The sequence below is a fragment of the Cyrtonyx montezumae genome, unplaced genomic scaffold (assembly GCF_038088225.1).
Source record: "Cyrtonyx montezumae isolate F1298 unplaced genomic scaffold, pur_monq_1.0 scaffold_4, whole genome shotgun sequence".
NCBI classification, from domain to species: domain Eukaryota; kingdom Metazoa; phylum Chordata; class Aves; order Galliformes; family Odontophoridae; genus Cyrtonyx; species Cyrtonyx montezumae.
The window spans coordinates 13,659,874-13,673,642 of record NW_027072045.1 but is presented as its reverse complement, the minus strand read 5'-3'; the positions used below and the strand labels follow the sequence as shown (position 1 = coordinate 13,673,642).

The window sequence follows — 13,769 nt, the reverse complement described above, 5'->3', positions numbered from 1 at the left end:
TGTGGAAGGTGTTGGTGAGCAGATGCTGAAAGCAGTCACAGATGTCAACCCAATAACACTATAGCTAAACTATTCTTCTCTCTGAGCTAAATCAAAATGAGGAACCCCTGCATTGAAACAGCTACTTCTAGAAGCACAGTTCCACCTGCAACATGCACACAAAGACAGAGCATCAATATCTAAAGCACATAGCACACCCAAGACAAGACCAAACTCTTACCTCTCTGCTGGATACCAGTGATGCTGATGCTGCTTCCATTCCTCCACCCTGAAACCTCCATTCTGCAGCCTCCCCACCACGCACACGCATTATGCTCTAACACTGACTCCCCTGCCTGCCCTGTCTTTCCTCCCAAAGGAAGGAGCAGAAGCCCAGCCCCTCTCATTTCCTCTCCTCAGCTGACCCTAACCCCCAGCTGCACCTAATTCCCACTGATAGCAACAGCCAGGTGCTGTCGCAGCTCTCTCCAGTCCTACACCAAGGCACAGGGCCTTTCCTACAGCTGCTCCTTTCCTGCACTTCCAGCACCCACCTTACGCTGACCTAAGTGTGGGTGGGAACACAGCAAAGCCAGAAGCACCTCTCTGCCTGTGCAGTCAGAGGTGCAGCATCACACAGTGCCCAGGCCCAGCAGCCACATGCCAGCTCTGAGCTGAGAGCACTTTGTTTGCTGGCACCAAATAACAGACACACCCTGGGAAATTAAAAAAACAAACAAACAAACAAAAACATAAAATTTGTAGACATCAGAAATGACAAAAACAGATGACAAAGTGATCACATTTGCAGCAGTGAGCCCTGGGAGAGGTCTCCCACCTTCTCGATGCCACCTGCCTTCCTGGAGCAGCCCCTCAGCACTTCCCTAGCTGTGTCTCTGGTGCTGCTACCCAAGCAGGCATGTTCTAGCAAGCTCCTGCTTATTCTACAGCCCTGTCAATGGAAGCTTCCCAGTCTGCAGGCAGAGCATGCACACATTCTCTTCCATCATCCAGATTGTTAACCAAACCAGCCTTGGGATAGGTGTCGCTGACGTTCACTTGACATAGCTCTTCCTTTTGGCAGTGAACCACAGGTAAGTCTCTGGATACAGTTAGTCATAATAATGGATTTTGCCCCCACCCAACATCCCTCCTACATCACGTATGAAAGCTCTCTCGAGAGCCTGGAACGTGACACAGCATCAGAAACCTTAGAAAATCCACTTCAATAGCAGCCAGGGCTCCCCTTCCCCTCACCCTTACTTGCCACGGGGGCAAAGCATGTTACTTTGCCCAGGTTCTGCTCCCCCGCACGGCTCGTGCCGCCCGTTTCCTCTTCACTCCTTTTGCGGTGCCCGTGCAACTCTCGGGGCTCCCCCGTGACCGCCCGGCCAGCAGCTCAGCCCCCACGCGGGAGCTGTCCCCGCGCCGCTGCCACCGGGGCAGCACGAGGCCACCTGTACAAGCAGGTGAGGTGGTGGCACCTAGCGGCTGCTCCCACCAGCGCGGCGGGCACGTCCCTCCCCTCGGCCTGTGCGGGTGGAAACACCGCACGGGGCCGGATCCCGGCGGGTGCCGTGCTGTGGGTAAGAGAGCGGGATGCGGGGAGAAAATAGTGCTTCCCCCGCGGCTCAGAACGAAGGCATTGAATGAGCAAACCCGCACACAACAGCGTTTATTTTAGATGTTTTCAGGCATCACCGTTCCCATTTCCAATGCACCCGGAGAGGAGTTTTCAGACCCTTCTGCCTCCTTGTCCCTTGGCAGGACCCACGGCAACACTTGGCCCTAGGCTGGCAGAGCCGGCCCCGTTCAGAGCCCAGGCAGCAGCTGTCCTGGTCAGAGTGCTCAGCACCCTCGTGGTAATAGCCACTAATGATGGTGTGATTCATTGCGTGATTCCAGGTGCAGCCTTATGGGAGGTGATGTTTGAACCTGTGTCAGCACGCAGAGCATTTATAGCAGATTGGGTAAGGCATTAACCTGAGCTCAGCTCAGAGGCCTGTGTTGCTTTTCAGCTGTATGTTCTGTGCTCTGCAAACAGCTGGGGAGAGAAGACTTGCAGCCACTCACTGCCCTCCTTCTATCATCAGAGAGCATTCTTCATCACCAATAGAACCAAGGACAGCAGATGAGCTAGAGCATGGTTCCTTCTCTCTCCTTAGACAGAGTGAGCCCCAGACTAGGCAGCATCATAGGGCCAGGAGCCAGTCCAAAGGAATCCCCAGCTCTGACTGTCTCCCTTCTCCTTGCATTGCATGTGGCAACCCATGCCTCACTCTGGCAAGTCCCCACTGGGAGGGAGACATGCCAAAGGCCAATAAACAAGTAAACCTGAGGGCTGTCATCTACAGGGACCCCCATCATCCCCCATCCCCTTGGTTGCCTGAGCTCTCCCAGAAATGAAAAATTCCCCCTACCCTCCCTCCCTCCCTCCCTCCCTCATTCCCTCCCTCCCTCTCTCCCCGTTCTATTCTCCCTTCACTTTTGGAATGCTTGTCAGGTAAGTCTTGTAGAAGAAGTTACAGAAGAGCACCAAATAACTGACATACACTAGTAATGAAAAGGAAATGTCTGTCCAAGTGGAAAGGCAGACCCCATCCTCCATCCAGAAGATGAGCAAGATGCACACTATTACACCTATGGCCATCTGCAGAATCTGTGAAAAGGTGATTGCCATGGCAAGGCAGCGGGGTAACTGAAAGCCCACTGCTCGCACGGTGTAGTAGGAGTACATGATCGTGTGGATAGTGAGGTTTAGGGTGATGAACCAGCCAGCACCAGACAACATCTCCTTGTAGCAGTACCAGGTATAGATGAGCGTGAGAATGTGGTGGTACCAGTGGAGGAATATGAGCTTCTGTTTCCGGAGAACAATGAACACAGTGTCACCTTGGTTGGAGAAGAGGTATATCATCAGTCAGGCAAATCACAGCAGTTGTGCAAGCCTTCAGGTGAGGCAGAATGAGAGAGCTGTAACACTAAAGCCATTACCTGGCTTAAGCCCACCAAAGACTAGCTTTGTGTCAAATTTGCCCATGTAGGCACCTGTGGTTCACAGGGAAGAAACTTCCTACTGACATCTTCAACCCCTCTGCGCGTTGCTGCAAGCACTTTTGCTCCTAACACTTGGCAGTTGCCAACAAAAGCGTTACCATAAACACTCCAACAGACTCCCACTCTAGGAGAGAAAGCTCTTGCAGGTTCAATACAAGAAAACCCCATGGGGCTGCACAAATGCCCCAGCACTCTCCTGTCTGCTGCCGCCTTCCCCCTGCAGAACCACCTATTGGCTTAAGAGGGTGAAACCAGTGCAAGAACATCAGGCTGTGTCCTTGTAGAGAGACAACGTGTTGTCTCATTTGAAAAACAGGAAGCGAGAAAAGTAAGTGACATGCGATGCAAGACAGTCCTGTTCTCTGAATAACTTCCAGATAAAGACCCATGAAGAAAAGCCTGCTTGTAAAATCAAATGAGTTCTGAACACACTGCATAAGGAGAGGTTTCAGACTCACCCAGTTCCAGGACTTTGCTCAGAGAAAATAAATAGACCCAAAACCTGCAGACGGGGTCAACATAAAAGGCTTGATTGCACACTGATCGCTTAAATCCCATAGTAGTCATCATGGAGATCATGTGCTTCCAGGTGCGATGGGTCCCAATGGCGCTGCGAGAAAATCAGAGATCTGAAAGCTGTGTCCAGTCCACCCTCAAAAAGCTTCTTTGCTATCAGCTTACACATTTCATCACTTCTCCAAACAGACCACGGGTGGTCATTCTAGGCCAACTTGTGCTCAAAGGCAGAGGTGCTCCTATATAGTTAGTGCCTGGCAAGGCAGCGGGCTTGCTTTGTGCTCCCCCACCAGGCAGAAGACACATGGAGATAAGAGCAATGTTGGAAATGTGAAGCCTACTTACTTAAATACAGAGTAGAAACTGCAAATTTCTCACGGTTACTGTACAAAACAAGCACCAAAAGACCAGACTATTTAAAAAACAAGTATTTTAGATTGATCTTTATATATTGCATGGCAAAATAAAATAAATAAACTAAAAACCAGAGCTGAAACTTGTCAGGTAGCGCCATGCTGAAAGTTCTTACCTGAACATGGCCAGCCCCAGGGACCAGAGAGCCAGTGGTGTGCGCAGCCTGTAGCCTCTCCGCTCCTTCATGAAATACTGGACTCCAAAGATCAGAATCATATAAGCTGCAGACAAAAGGAAGGTCTTATACCTGCAAGAAGAGAAGGAACAGTCAGGGAAAGAGCCAGGCTGAGCTCCTCTTTGCAGCAGGGTTCTGTGGCCCCAGCAGAGCTCTCAATAAGAAATAAAAGAATAAAACGTTGCTCATTCTCATGTTAAGGTTGGCTTGGTCACAGAAAGCATCTCCTGGCAGTAAGTGAGAAGTCCTGGGATCACAAGGGAGAACGGGAGCTGTTCCACCAGGCAAGCTTCTGCAGGACCACACAGGACAAGGACGCATCAACCTGCAAGAAGGATCACACGCAAACAGGCTGATGCGTTCTGTTTTTTGTGCACCTGTTGTGCAAAGGAACCACTTGCAGTGTGGAGGTGGAGCAGGGCTGTCCTCCTGCTGGCTCCACCATGCAGTGGGATGAAGAAGCAGTGGGAAGAGAACCAAGCGGAGCAGCAGACCTGGAGATAAGACAGAACCCTAACAGTCCAACCCTCAGCACAGGTTGGGTGGCAGATTCTGATGGCCCTGTACAAAATACAGCCCTTGACTGCCCTGCAGGAGCAGGTTTGGCAGCCTGGTGCCCTGGGATGAGGTTTCTGCAGCTCTACCGAGCTCATAGCATCGGAGTTCTCTGAGCAGGTGACCCCAAGCACTGCAGAGAGCCCAGCTCCACCTCCCAGCCACTTGCCAGGAAAATGCAGGATGGCAAAGAAGATTTGCAATTACTCCAGGAACTGTTATATAATCAAGCCTCTTTAAAATCTAGTCCTTAGCAAAAGCTGAGGCATGTCTGCAGGAGCTAAGCCTGCGATCATTACACTGGGGCAATGATGAAGAGGGAAGCATCATCTGGTTTGGCCTCAAGTATTACTGGAGCATAAGCTGCTGTTGATATGACTTTGGCTCAAGCAGTGTCTCAGCACTGAGGAACCCTGGTGAAAGGGCCTGGGCTGCTGCCCAGCCTTTCCAGCCCTTTCCTCCTGGGAGGGGGCATATGCTCTTTGTCCTAAGAAACCCCTGCCTGTGGGCTCAGGAGCCCAGCTCCAGCCTGCGAACCCACCAGCAAGCCATTCTCCTGGCAGCAGTGCTGAAGATGCAGCTGACAAGTTGCTGTGCTTCCCAGCTCTCCTCAACAGGTCCGGGCTTGTCCTCTGACAGCTACCCCTGCTCTCTACACGCCAGCCTGTTTCCTCAGGCACTTGCTGTGCTGTCTCCCCAGGGACAAGGGATACCATGACCGCACGAAGAGGAAGGGACCAGCTCCCAGCCCCACCAAGGTTTCCACCCAAGCCACAGCTGCTCCTCACGGCTGGGAGATATCATATGTAAAAGGGAAGAAAGACAAGTCAAAAAGGCTTCCTCTGACTGATGGGAAGGCTGTGAAAAACTCCCTTTTCTCCTGGTGCTCAGGAACCAAACAGGCTGTCCTCTCTGAAATACAAAGCAAGAGCCAAGCATTGCTAGAAACAAGCTAGCAATCAGCATTTGTAGTCACCAACACCAATACACCACAATTGAGAACACCTGGAGTATAAAATGGAAAGCTGCTGTCTTGCCCCAAATTCCCTTAGGTAAGAGCCAACAAGTTGCTCCAGAAGCTGAGAAGCATTAGGAAGTCAGAGTGTAACATGTACAGCGAGCCAGTAACACGCTGGAAGAAAGAAGGCAACCTGTTGGGGTTTCCCCTGCAATGAAGGGAAAACAGTGAGGAGGTGCATTTATTGAGGTGATATGAAATGGTGGGCAGCCATGAGAAAAGCAAATGAGATCTGCCCCTTACCAGGTAGAGAAAGTTTCAGGACAAGATGTAACTAAACTTGGCACATTTCTTTATTGCTCAGCTGGCTTCTTTGTGGGTGTGTCAATGTAGGTAAAGCGAGTTCCCCAAAGAAATGCAGGAAGAAATAGTTTAAACGAGCTCTACTGAGGAGAGAAGGCTGCTTTCCAACGTTGTCTTTGAAACCAGGGGAGCAATTGCACATGGAATAATGTTTATGACACCAAGCCCCTGGGGATATTCTGGGTGGACCAAGCTTGACTATTCAGGCTGATGGTGCAGGCACCAACTTATTTGACAGCAGCAGTTTGCTGCAGGTGTACAGATTCAACCTCAGTGCAAATGCAGGAGGTTATGCTAGCAGAAGTTTTTCATTCTCACACTGCAGCTCGGTCAGATGGGGTCGGGTCAGGACCCACTATCCCTTTCCCAGTAGTTTTGGACCATGCACCAGCCCCAGCTGCTCTGCCCCATCCCCGCACGGCCGCAGAGGTGCGTCCCAACCCCGCGGCGTCGCGCCCAGCGCTCACCAGTTCTCCTGCGTCCACCTGATCGCTTCCTGCTCGTTGAAGCTTTGCTCCATGTCCGCCAGCGTCGACTCGTTAACGCCCAGCACCGGGCCGGACCGTCCCGCAGCCGTCGGCGCCGAGCCGAACCGCGGCACCGCCCCGGGACCGCCCCCGGCCTGGGATCTGCATTCAGATTTCGGGGAGAGGAGCCAAAACGCGCTGAGCACAGCACGCCTCGCTGTGCCCCCAGACGCTGCTCCTTCAGGTTCCCGTGTTTCACCCAAGACTTCCACCTGGATACTTGTCAATGGGGCGGCCACCACGCTCTCAGCTCTGTGCCATGTGTACACCCTGCTCATGGCACTTGCTGTCAAATGCCACGCAGACACACAGATCTGTGCCCTCTTTTCTCTGCTGGACACTCAAAGTCTTCACAGTTTCTTAGACCATTTCCTGAAAACTGAAACGTCATTCTAAACCTCTAAGTTGCCAAGACCGAGCATTTGCTCATCACGTTACATCCATGCAGTGGATGGCTTGCTAAACTTCAACTTGTTGCATTCACAGAACTTGCAATCCAGGATTTGTCTGCCCAGAAACATGGCCAAAAACAGTCCTTCTGACAAATTGTTTCCTGCTTTCAAGAGCTGTTGTTTCTAAATCACCACTGTTAGCTGTCTTGCATAACACTGCTGTGCTGCAGAGGTCAAGGCACTGGATGCAGCTGCTCCCTGTCCAGCTGTTGTCATCAGCTTCTGCTCATGACCTCATGCCCAGAGGGAAAGCCAGTAACAGGAAAAGAGCAGCACTTGATCAGTGCTTGGACAGCCAGCATCTTGGACGGCATCATGTGCTCTAACATACATGCACTCTCCTCCTCTCTGTTGTTATCCACACCTCCTCCTCCCTGCCAGCATGGCAACTGCTTGCTTTTTGTCTCTTCTCAATTAAGAGGTCATCATTACAATGGCTGGAAGTGGACTTCAGATAACAAAGCATCTGTGAAAACTTACTCAGTTAAAAAGAGGCTCAGGTCCTGCTTCTCACTCACAGAGATACCAGAACCAAACTGGTGCATCAGGGAGGCCAACAGGTGGGTCTGTTAAAGGACTTGTTTCTCACTGGTTGCTTAGTCCCAGCCACATACCACTTGACCACTTCTCAAGACTTAGTAGACCAGAGCTGAGCACCACCTTCCTGGTTGAAACACCTTCTTCCCTGAGCTGGAAAATCCAAGGTAAGATCAGAATCACTTCACCTCCATCCAAGGCTCCATAAATAAAGTAGTAGGAAAGATTCTGCCTTTCCTTGGAAGGCACAAACCACAATGCCTTTTGTTTAAGAAGCTTCAAGCCTACCTCAACAGGCGGTGCCTGTAACACTTCTAGAGAACAGTTGAGCAGAAAAGCCAGTCTGTTCTACAGGAAGGTCCAAAATAAGGGTTTGGTAGAAAAAAAACCAAACAGCTGCTTCTTCAAACAGGAGGCAAACATTTGTCTGCATGAAACATTTGCTCTCTGTTCTATTGGGCAGACAGAGCCCAGTGCAAGAATGAAAATCCCTTTGTTCTTTTTGCACCACCTTAATCCCTTCTTTCCAAAGGGCTTGCAGGTTACTTCAAGAAAGCCAGCTTATAAGTTTATGATCAGCAGTACTTTTGCCATACCCTGAAGGAAAACACCTGTTGCAGAGTCTCATCCCCCTTCACTCCCATGCTCTCTTTCCTTCTTGCTCCTCTTTGTGCCCTTGGCAGAACCAAGCTGAAACTCTCTGCTGAGTTTTCCTGCACTCCAATCTTTAGCAGCCCTGGTCAAAGTTTAGTAATTTTTATTTATTTGTTGAAGAGGGAAGCATTACAGTTTACACAGAAAAAAAACTATTTCTTGCGTGACCTGAAAGGACACAGCAGGGAACTCTGTGCATCAACTCAGTGCAAAGCAGGGCCTATGCCAGAGCCCCTCTACCCCCTTCATTTCCTTCTCCACATTGGCCGCTCTGAGAAGCTGCCTGGGTTGGGAGTCGCCATCCTTTCCCTCTGGTAGCAGCAATCTCAGCTGTCTTTAGTGGAGGTGTTGGTGATGTGGTGGTTCATTTCTAAAGCAGCTTGCCTTTGAGATGAAGAGGGAACATTACCAGATCTGGTCCTGTTGTATGTTTCAGTAACCATAGTATCACTGAAGTTGGTAAAGACCTCTAAGATCATCTAGTCCAACCATCAGCCTACCCCCATCATGCCCTCTAACCGTGTCCCTCAGAGCCACATCTCCACTTTTCTTGAACACCTCTGTGGATGGTGACCACTTCCCTGGACAGCCTGTTCCAACGCTTTACTACTCTTTTGAGGTTTTTCTTAACATCCAACCTGAATCTCCCCTAGCACAACTTGAGTCCATACCCTCAACAGTCCTAATCCTGTTACCTGGGAGAAGAGGCTGACCCCCACCTCACCATAACCTCCTTTCAGGGGGCTGTAGAGAGCGATAAGGCCTCCCGTGAGCCTTCTCTTCTGCAGATTGGACAGTCCTAGTTTCCTCACCTGATCTCCATGACATCTGTGATCAAGACCCTTCACGGCTTCTTTGCCCTTCTCTGGACCTGCTCCAAGGCCTCAGTGCCTTTCTTATAGTGAGGGACCCAAAACTGAACACAGTTCTCAAGGTATGGTGTCCTCACCAGAGCTGAGTACAGGGGTGTGATCACCAACACTCTTTCTGATACAAGACAGGATGCCATTGGCCTTCTTGGACACCTGGGCACACAGGGCCTTCCTACTTTCAGGCAGATGAACACATCCTCCCAGCTTGGTGTCATTTGCACACTTACTGAGGATGCACTGAATCCCCTTGTCCAGATCATCAATAATAAATATTAAATAAGGCTGGCCCCAATACTGACACCTGGGGATCACCATTTGTGTCTGGTTGCCAGCTGTCTTTAACTCCATTCATCACAACTCTCTGGGCCTGGGTTTCCAACCAGTTTTTTTTTTACTTACCTTGGGATATGCAGGATTCTGCTGGGACAAAACTGCCCAGGAAGCCAAGAAACCATGCAGGAGGTTGACACAGTCCTGTCTTCCAAACACCCTTTACAAAAACCAACAAGTAACTCCAGACTCATGTATTGTCTTGACTCAGTAGGACAATTCAGTAGGATTTTCAGTTAAATACAGGTTTGTTCAGGGCTCACAAGGAAGAAACATGCAGTTAGGATCATTATAAGTAACTATATGTCATAGCTTTGCACTTGGTTGTGAAGGATTCTAAGGTTCTGGGCTCAAATTATTATTTCATCTGCACTGATTAAATTTGTGAGTTAGCCAAGGTGAACAGAAATTCTGTATTTCATACAGATCTCTGAAGTTGCCACATTTTTGAGTAAACCAGGATCTAGCTCCCTTGTAAACCTTCCAGGAAAGCATGCAGTCAATGTCAGAAAACACTGAGAATTATTTCCTGAAAATCCTTCTAATCTAATTTCTTCTCCATCATCTGTTTGATCCCACTGTCCTTCCACAGAGCACAGTGACAGACGATGCTGAAGGAATCACCCAGGGAGCAAGGCTAATATTCAGCTGATGCCCACATAACCCTGTAATGTGTGAAACAAGTCCACCTGCATTCTCACCAGGGAGAGCATTGTCTGCAGCAAGGGCCTCTTCGGCCGTTAGAGGGGAGCAAAAGCCCAGGAATGTGCAGGGAGGCATGGCAAGTAAGGGCAGGCAGGAGCAGGCTGCTCCTCCTTGAGCCCTTCTCCCCTTGGAGAAGCAGGGACATCAGGCCCAGGGAGAGAATCGCTCTCTTCATGAATGCTGTCAAATCTGCTTCTCCGCTCTGAGTTAAGTGTTACAAATCCCATATGAAACACTGATTCTGAAAATCATCCCCAAGGAGTGCTCCTCCTGGTGGCATGGTAGCGGATACCATCTACACAGCTTTGTCTTTAAATCCCATGAGTAGTCTTGGTGGTACTTTTAAATAGAGAATAAGAAAAGTGAACTGAGTGAGCCAGTGAGATTTTGCCTGGAGTTACTGTGTTTTTAAACTTCGTTCTGAAAACAATGGCTGAATGCATATTCAGAATCTGGAGAACATAATGTTACCAGAAAGTTGCTCAGTTTATTCATCACGGTCAAGTTTCCACAGCTGGAAGTTCAGAGGCTGGAGGACACCAGTTAGGTCTGACTGTCCTAGAAATGGGGCAGGTTCATGAGCCTGTTGAAGGACTCCTGATCAAGACTGTTAGCAACCTTTAAGCAACCTGATCAGCTGCACCTTTGTTGCAGAAGTCTCAGAACGGGGGCTGAGCTCAAAGAATTCAGGAATGCACCAGCTGTGTCTTCTGAACACAGAAAGACAGCTAGAAAGACTTTGTATTTAACGTTCAGATTTTGTTTAAAGCACTGTGTTCTAGGTGAAAAAAGTAAAATGAACTACATCACAATGACAGGCTAATTAACCAAACCACCATGTGGCCTGTTGCCTACATTGTTTACAATATGTGCCTTGCATTCTCAAACACTAAACACCAAACCTTCTCTTTTGCACAGCTGAACAGAGTATTCCTCCATGCCACTCATGTAGCCAGATGTGGCCCATGGCTCTGTCAGCCTCCTTTTTCTTTACCATTCTCCTGCCATCAAGGCATTTCCTGGCTGGAGCACAAAATCCTGCACCGCCACTGCTTGAACTGAGACCATGCCACTCAGAGTATAGCACAAAGGGCTCTGAAGCAGAACTCCATCTGAAGCCCCTGCCCAGTTCACGTTTTGGTGAGGTGTGCAGTTTAACCTGTAGTGCGTTCAAGAAAAATTAATCTGTCTTTTTCCATCCTTGATACACTTTTCTAACAAGAGAGATTAGGTATGTGGGGCTGCCCTCACCCACTAAGGCTTTGCTTTCCCCAAGTCCTTCAAGATTCCTCATTCCCTCAGATTCGATACATACAAAGAGTCATCTTGTTTTCTTTGAACTACTGTTGATTCCACACTCCCCCTTGAGCACAATCACCTTTTCACAATTGAGTGGGAATCACTCTGGTTTTCCAGGATTTCCAGCAACAGAAGCAATATCTACACTGCAAAGCTTCTACTGGAGGTTACTGAGTTTTACATCAGAACATACTCGGTCTCATGAGAGCTTATCTTACAGGAGGAGACAGGGATTAGGTAACAGGAACACTATTCCAGTGCTGATGCAAAGGCCTCATTTTAAATAATAATTCAGAATTTCTCCTTCAGAGGATCACCATGCAATCGTAACTACTACTGCTAGCACTAAGACTACTTGCAAGTAATCTAGAAGGAAGCAGTCCTAGCTGCACCTCACCTGCAATCTCTAACAGCAGCAGGTAGAGTGGCTTAGCTGGGGGTAAGCAGGTTCAGCTGGAGGGTGGGAAGCATGAGACCAGCCTTATTCTGATGTTTTAGGGACAACAAAGGCACTAATTGCTTTCCTTTATTACTCTTGAGACTAAATACTCATATAGCTTAAGAGTTAAATTCACAACCTAAGTAGTGTTTGTGCCTGTCACTGAGCAGCCATAGGAAGTGGCTTTCCAGGAATTTGTTTCAGCTCAGACAAAAGAGACCACTAAGAGGAGGATGAGAGGGAATGGAGGAGGGGCAAAGTTAGAAAGAACAAGGAGCAAAATCCTCTGTAGTTCTTACAGCACAGTTCTTTCCTCTATCCAAGAGGGAACATGTCTCTGTGTCACCCATCGCTTGGCTGTAGGCTTGGAAACCCCCAGCAGGCTGTTGCTGCAAGTTAGCCATGGAGAAGACCCTGTGCCTCCAAGCCTGCTGCTGGCAGCTTGCCTCCGTGTCACATTTTGCCAGGGCTGGTGTTGGCTCTGTCCTTCCCTCACCACATCAGCAACCACCACCTGGCCTGTCCACTGCCAGCAAGGAGGGATGGCACTGCAACCTGCTAGGGAGATCAAAGCTTCATTTAGGAGCTGACATGGTGGGGGAAGAGCTGAGATGAGCTGTACTGCCATGGCCTAAAGCACCCCAGTCCCTGTGGCATAGCCAATTAGTCCCAACACTGAAATCCAACTGGTCCCCTTACAGAAACCTCTCTCTTGGAGTAAATTGTGTTTGGGAAATTTGCACTGATCTGAGTACCTCCCATGGGCAGCTGACAGGCACCAGAGCACTGCTGAAGGTGGGCCAACCCTACTGTGCAGTACCCTCTATGGCCTTGATTCCCAAACAGGCACTGCCAGGTGCAGACACCCACTGGTCATGGGCTCAGTGCCTCACTTCGGGCTTGGGAATGCTCCTCAGTGTCCCACTCACTTGGGGCCATTCTTCTCATAGAATCATAGAATCACCAAGGTTGGAAAAGACCTACAAGATCATCCAGTCCAACCATCCACTGTCACCAATAGTTCTCTCTAAACTATGTCTTTCAACACAACATATAAACGTTCCTTGAACACTAAATGATCCTCCAGACACCCATGCCTCCTGCTTGCACAGCTGCTCCCCAGGCCTGGCCAAATGGGCACAGTAAGGGCCAGAAACGTGTGTGTGGGACTAAAGGGAGGAGAGCTCTGCCCTCTATGCTGGAGGAGTCCATGATTCTGGAGAAGAGATTTCCCATGGCTGATCAGATAGTCAGAAATAACTGCAATGGGGTAGTATCAAAAGAAGGCATTGCCATATCCTCAAGAGAATCAATAAAAGGCACAGGGACTACGAGGGAGGGGCCCATAGGCAGAGCCCGCATGTGGTGAGAAGTGGCTGGGGCTGAGCCATGCCCAAGCTCCTGCACCAGCCAAAGGGAAGGTTTGCTGGCACACAGATACAAGGAAACTCCCTCATCCCTTGTTCTTTGCTCACTGACACTTAATGATGGGATGAGTCAAAATCTTGGAGTCTTCAAGGAGCCATCCTGGACGCTTTCCTCCCACGGCCGCTGTGATTTCACACTTGCCTGCAGAGGGAGATGGCTCCCCCTTATTAGACAAATTTTGTTGACACAGTTTGGTGCCATCATCTTCCCAGACTGGAAAAACCAGACGAGGAGCTGATGTGATCACCATGGGCTGAGGACAGGCTCTCCTGGGGGGATGCTGACATGGAAGGCACACCAGGACCCTCCTGCATACGAAGCACTGGTGATGATCAGCATTATCTTACAAGCTGCTTGCAAATCCTGCTATGCTTCTCCTTCACACCTACCTGTTTGCAGCCCAGAGCATGACCCTGGAAAACACTCATTTGCAGTCCTGGAGTGCCTGCAGTTGAGGCCAGCTGGGCTCACAGGGCCACCTTCCCCAGCACAGAGCACATTCCCCATGG

General features: G+C 49.6%; 1 protein-coding gene across 1 annotated transcript; it reads right to left on the bottom strand.

The window, feature by feature from the left end:
* Positions 1-2,449: 2,449 nt before the first annotated feature.
* ELOVL3 (ELOVL fatty acid elongase 3) lies at positions 2,450-6,537 on the bottom strand. The gene is made up of 4 exons (XM_065746957.1): positions 6,485-6,537; positions 4,082-4,213; positions 3,495-3,646; positions 2,450-2,871 (listed from the first exon to the last, which is right to left on the bottom strand). The coding sequence occupies exons 1-4, from the start codon at positions 6,535-6,537 to the stop codon at positions 2,450-2,452; spliced, it is 759 nt and encodes a 252-aa protein (XP_065603029.1).
* Positions 6,538-13,769: the final 7,232 nt, after the last annotated feature.

Bases quoted from the DNA above. Each gene is read 5' to 3' on its own strand.
- ELOVL3 (XM_065746957.1), bottom strand. From the start codon at position 6,537: ATGGAGCAAAGCTTCAACGAGCAGGAAGCGATCAGGTGGACGCAGGAG. The intron at 4,214-6,484 runs GTGAGCGCTGGG...CTCTTCTTGCAG, and splicing joins AGGTGGACGCAGGAGAACTG to GTATAAGACCTTCCTTTTGT. The intron at 2,872-3,494 runs GTGAGTCTGAAA...TCTCCAACCAAG, and splicing joins GAGCAAAGTCCTGGAACTGG to GTGACACTGTGTTCATTGTT.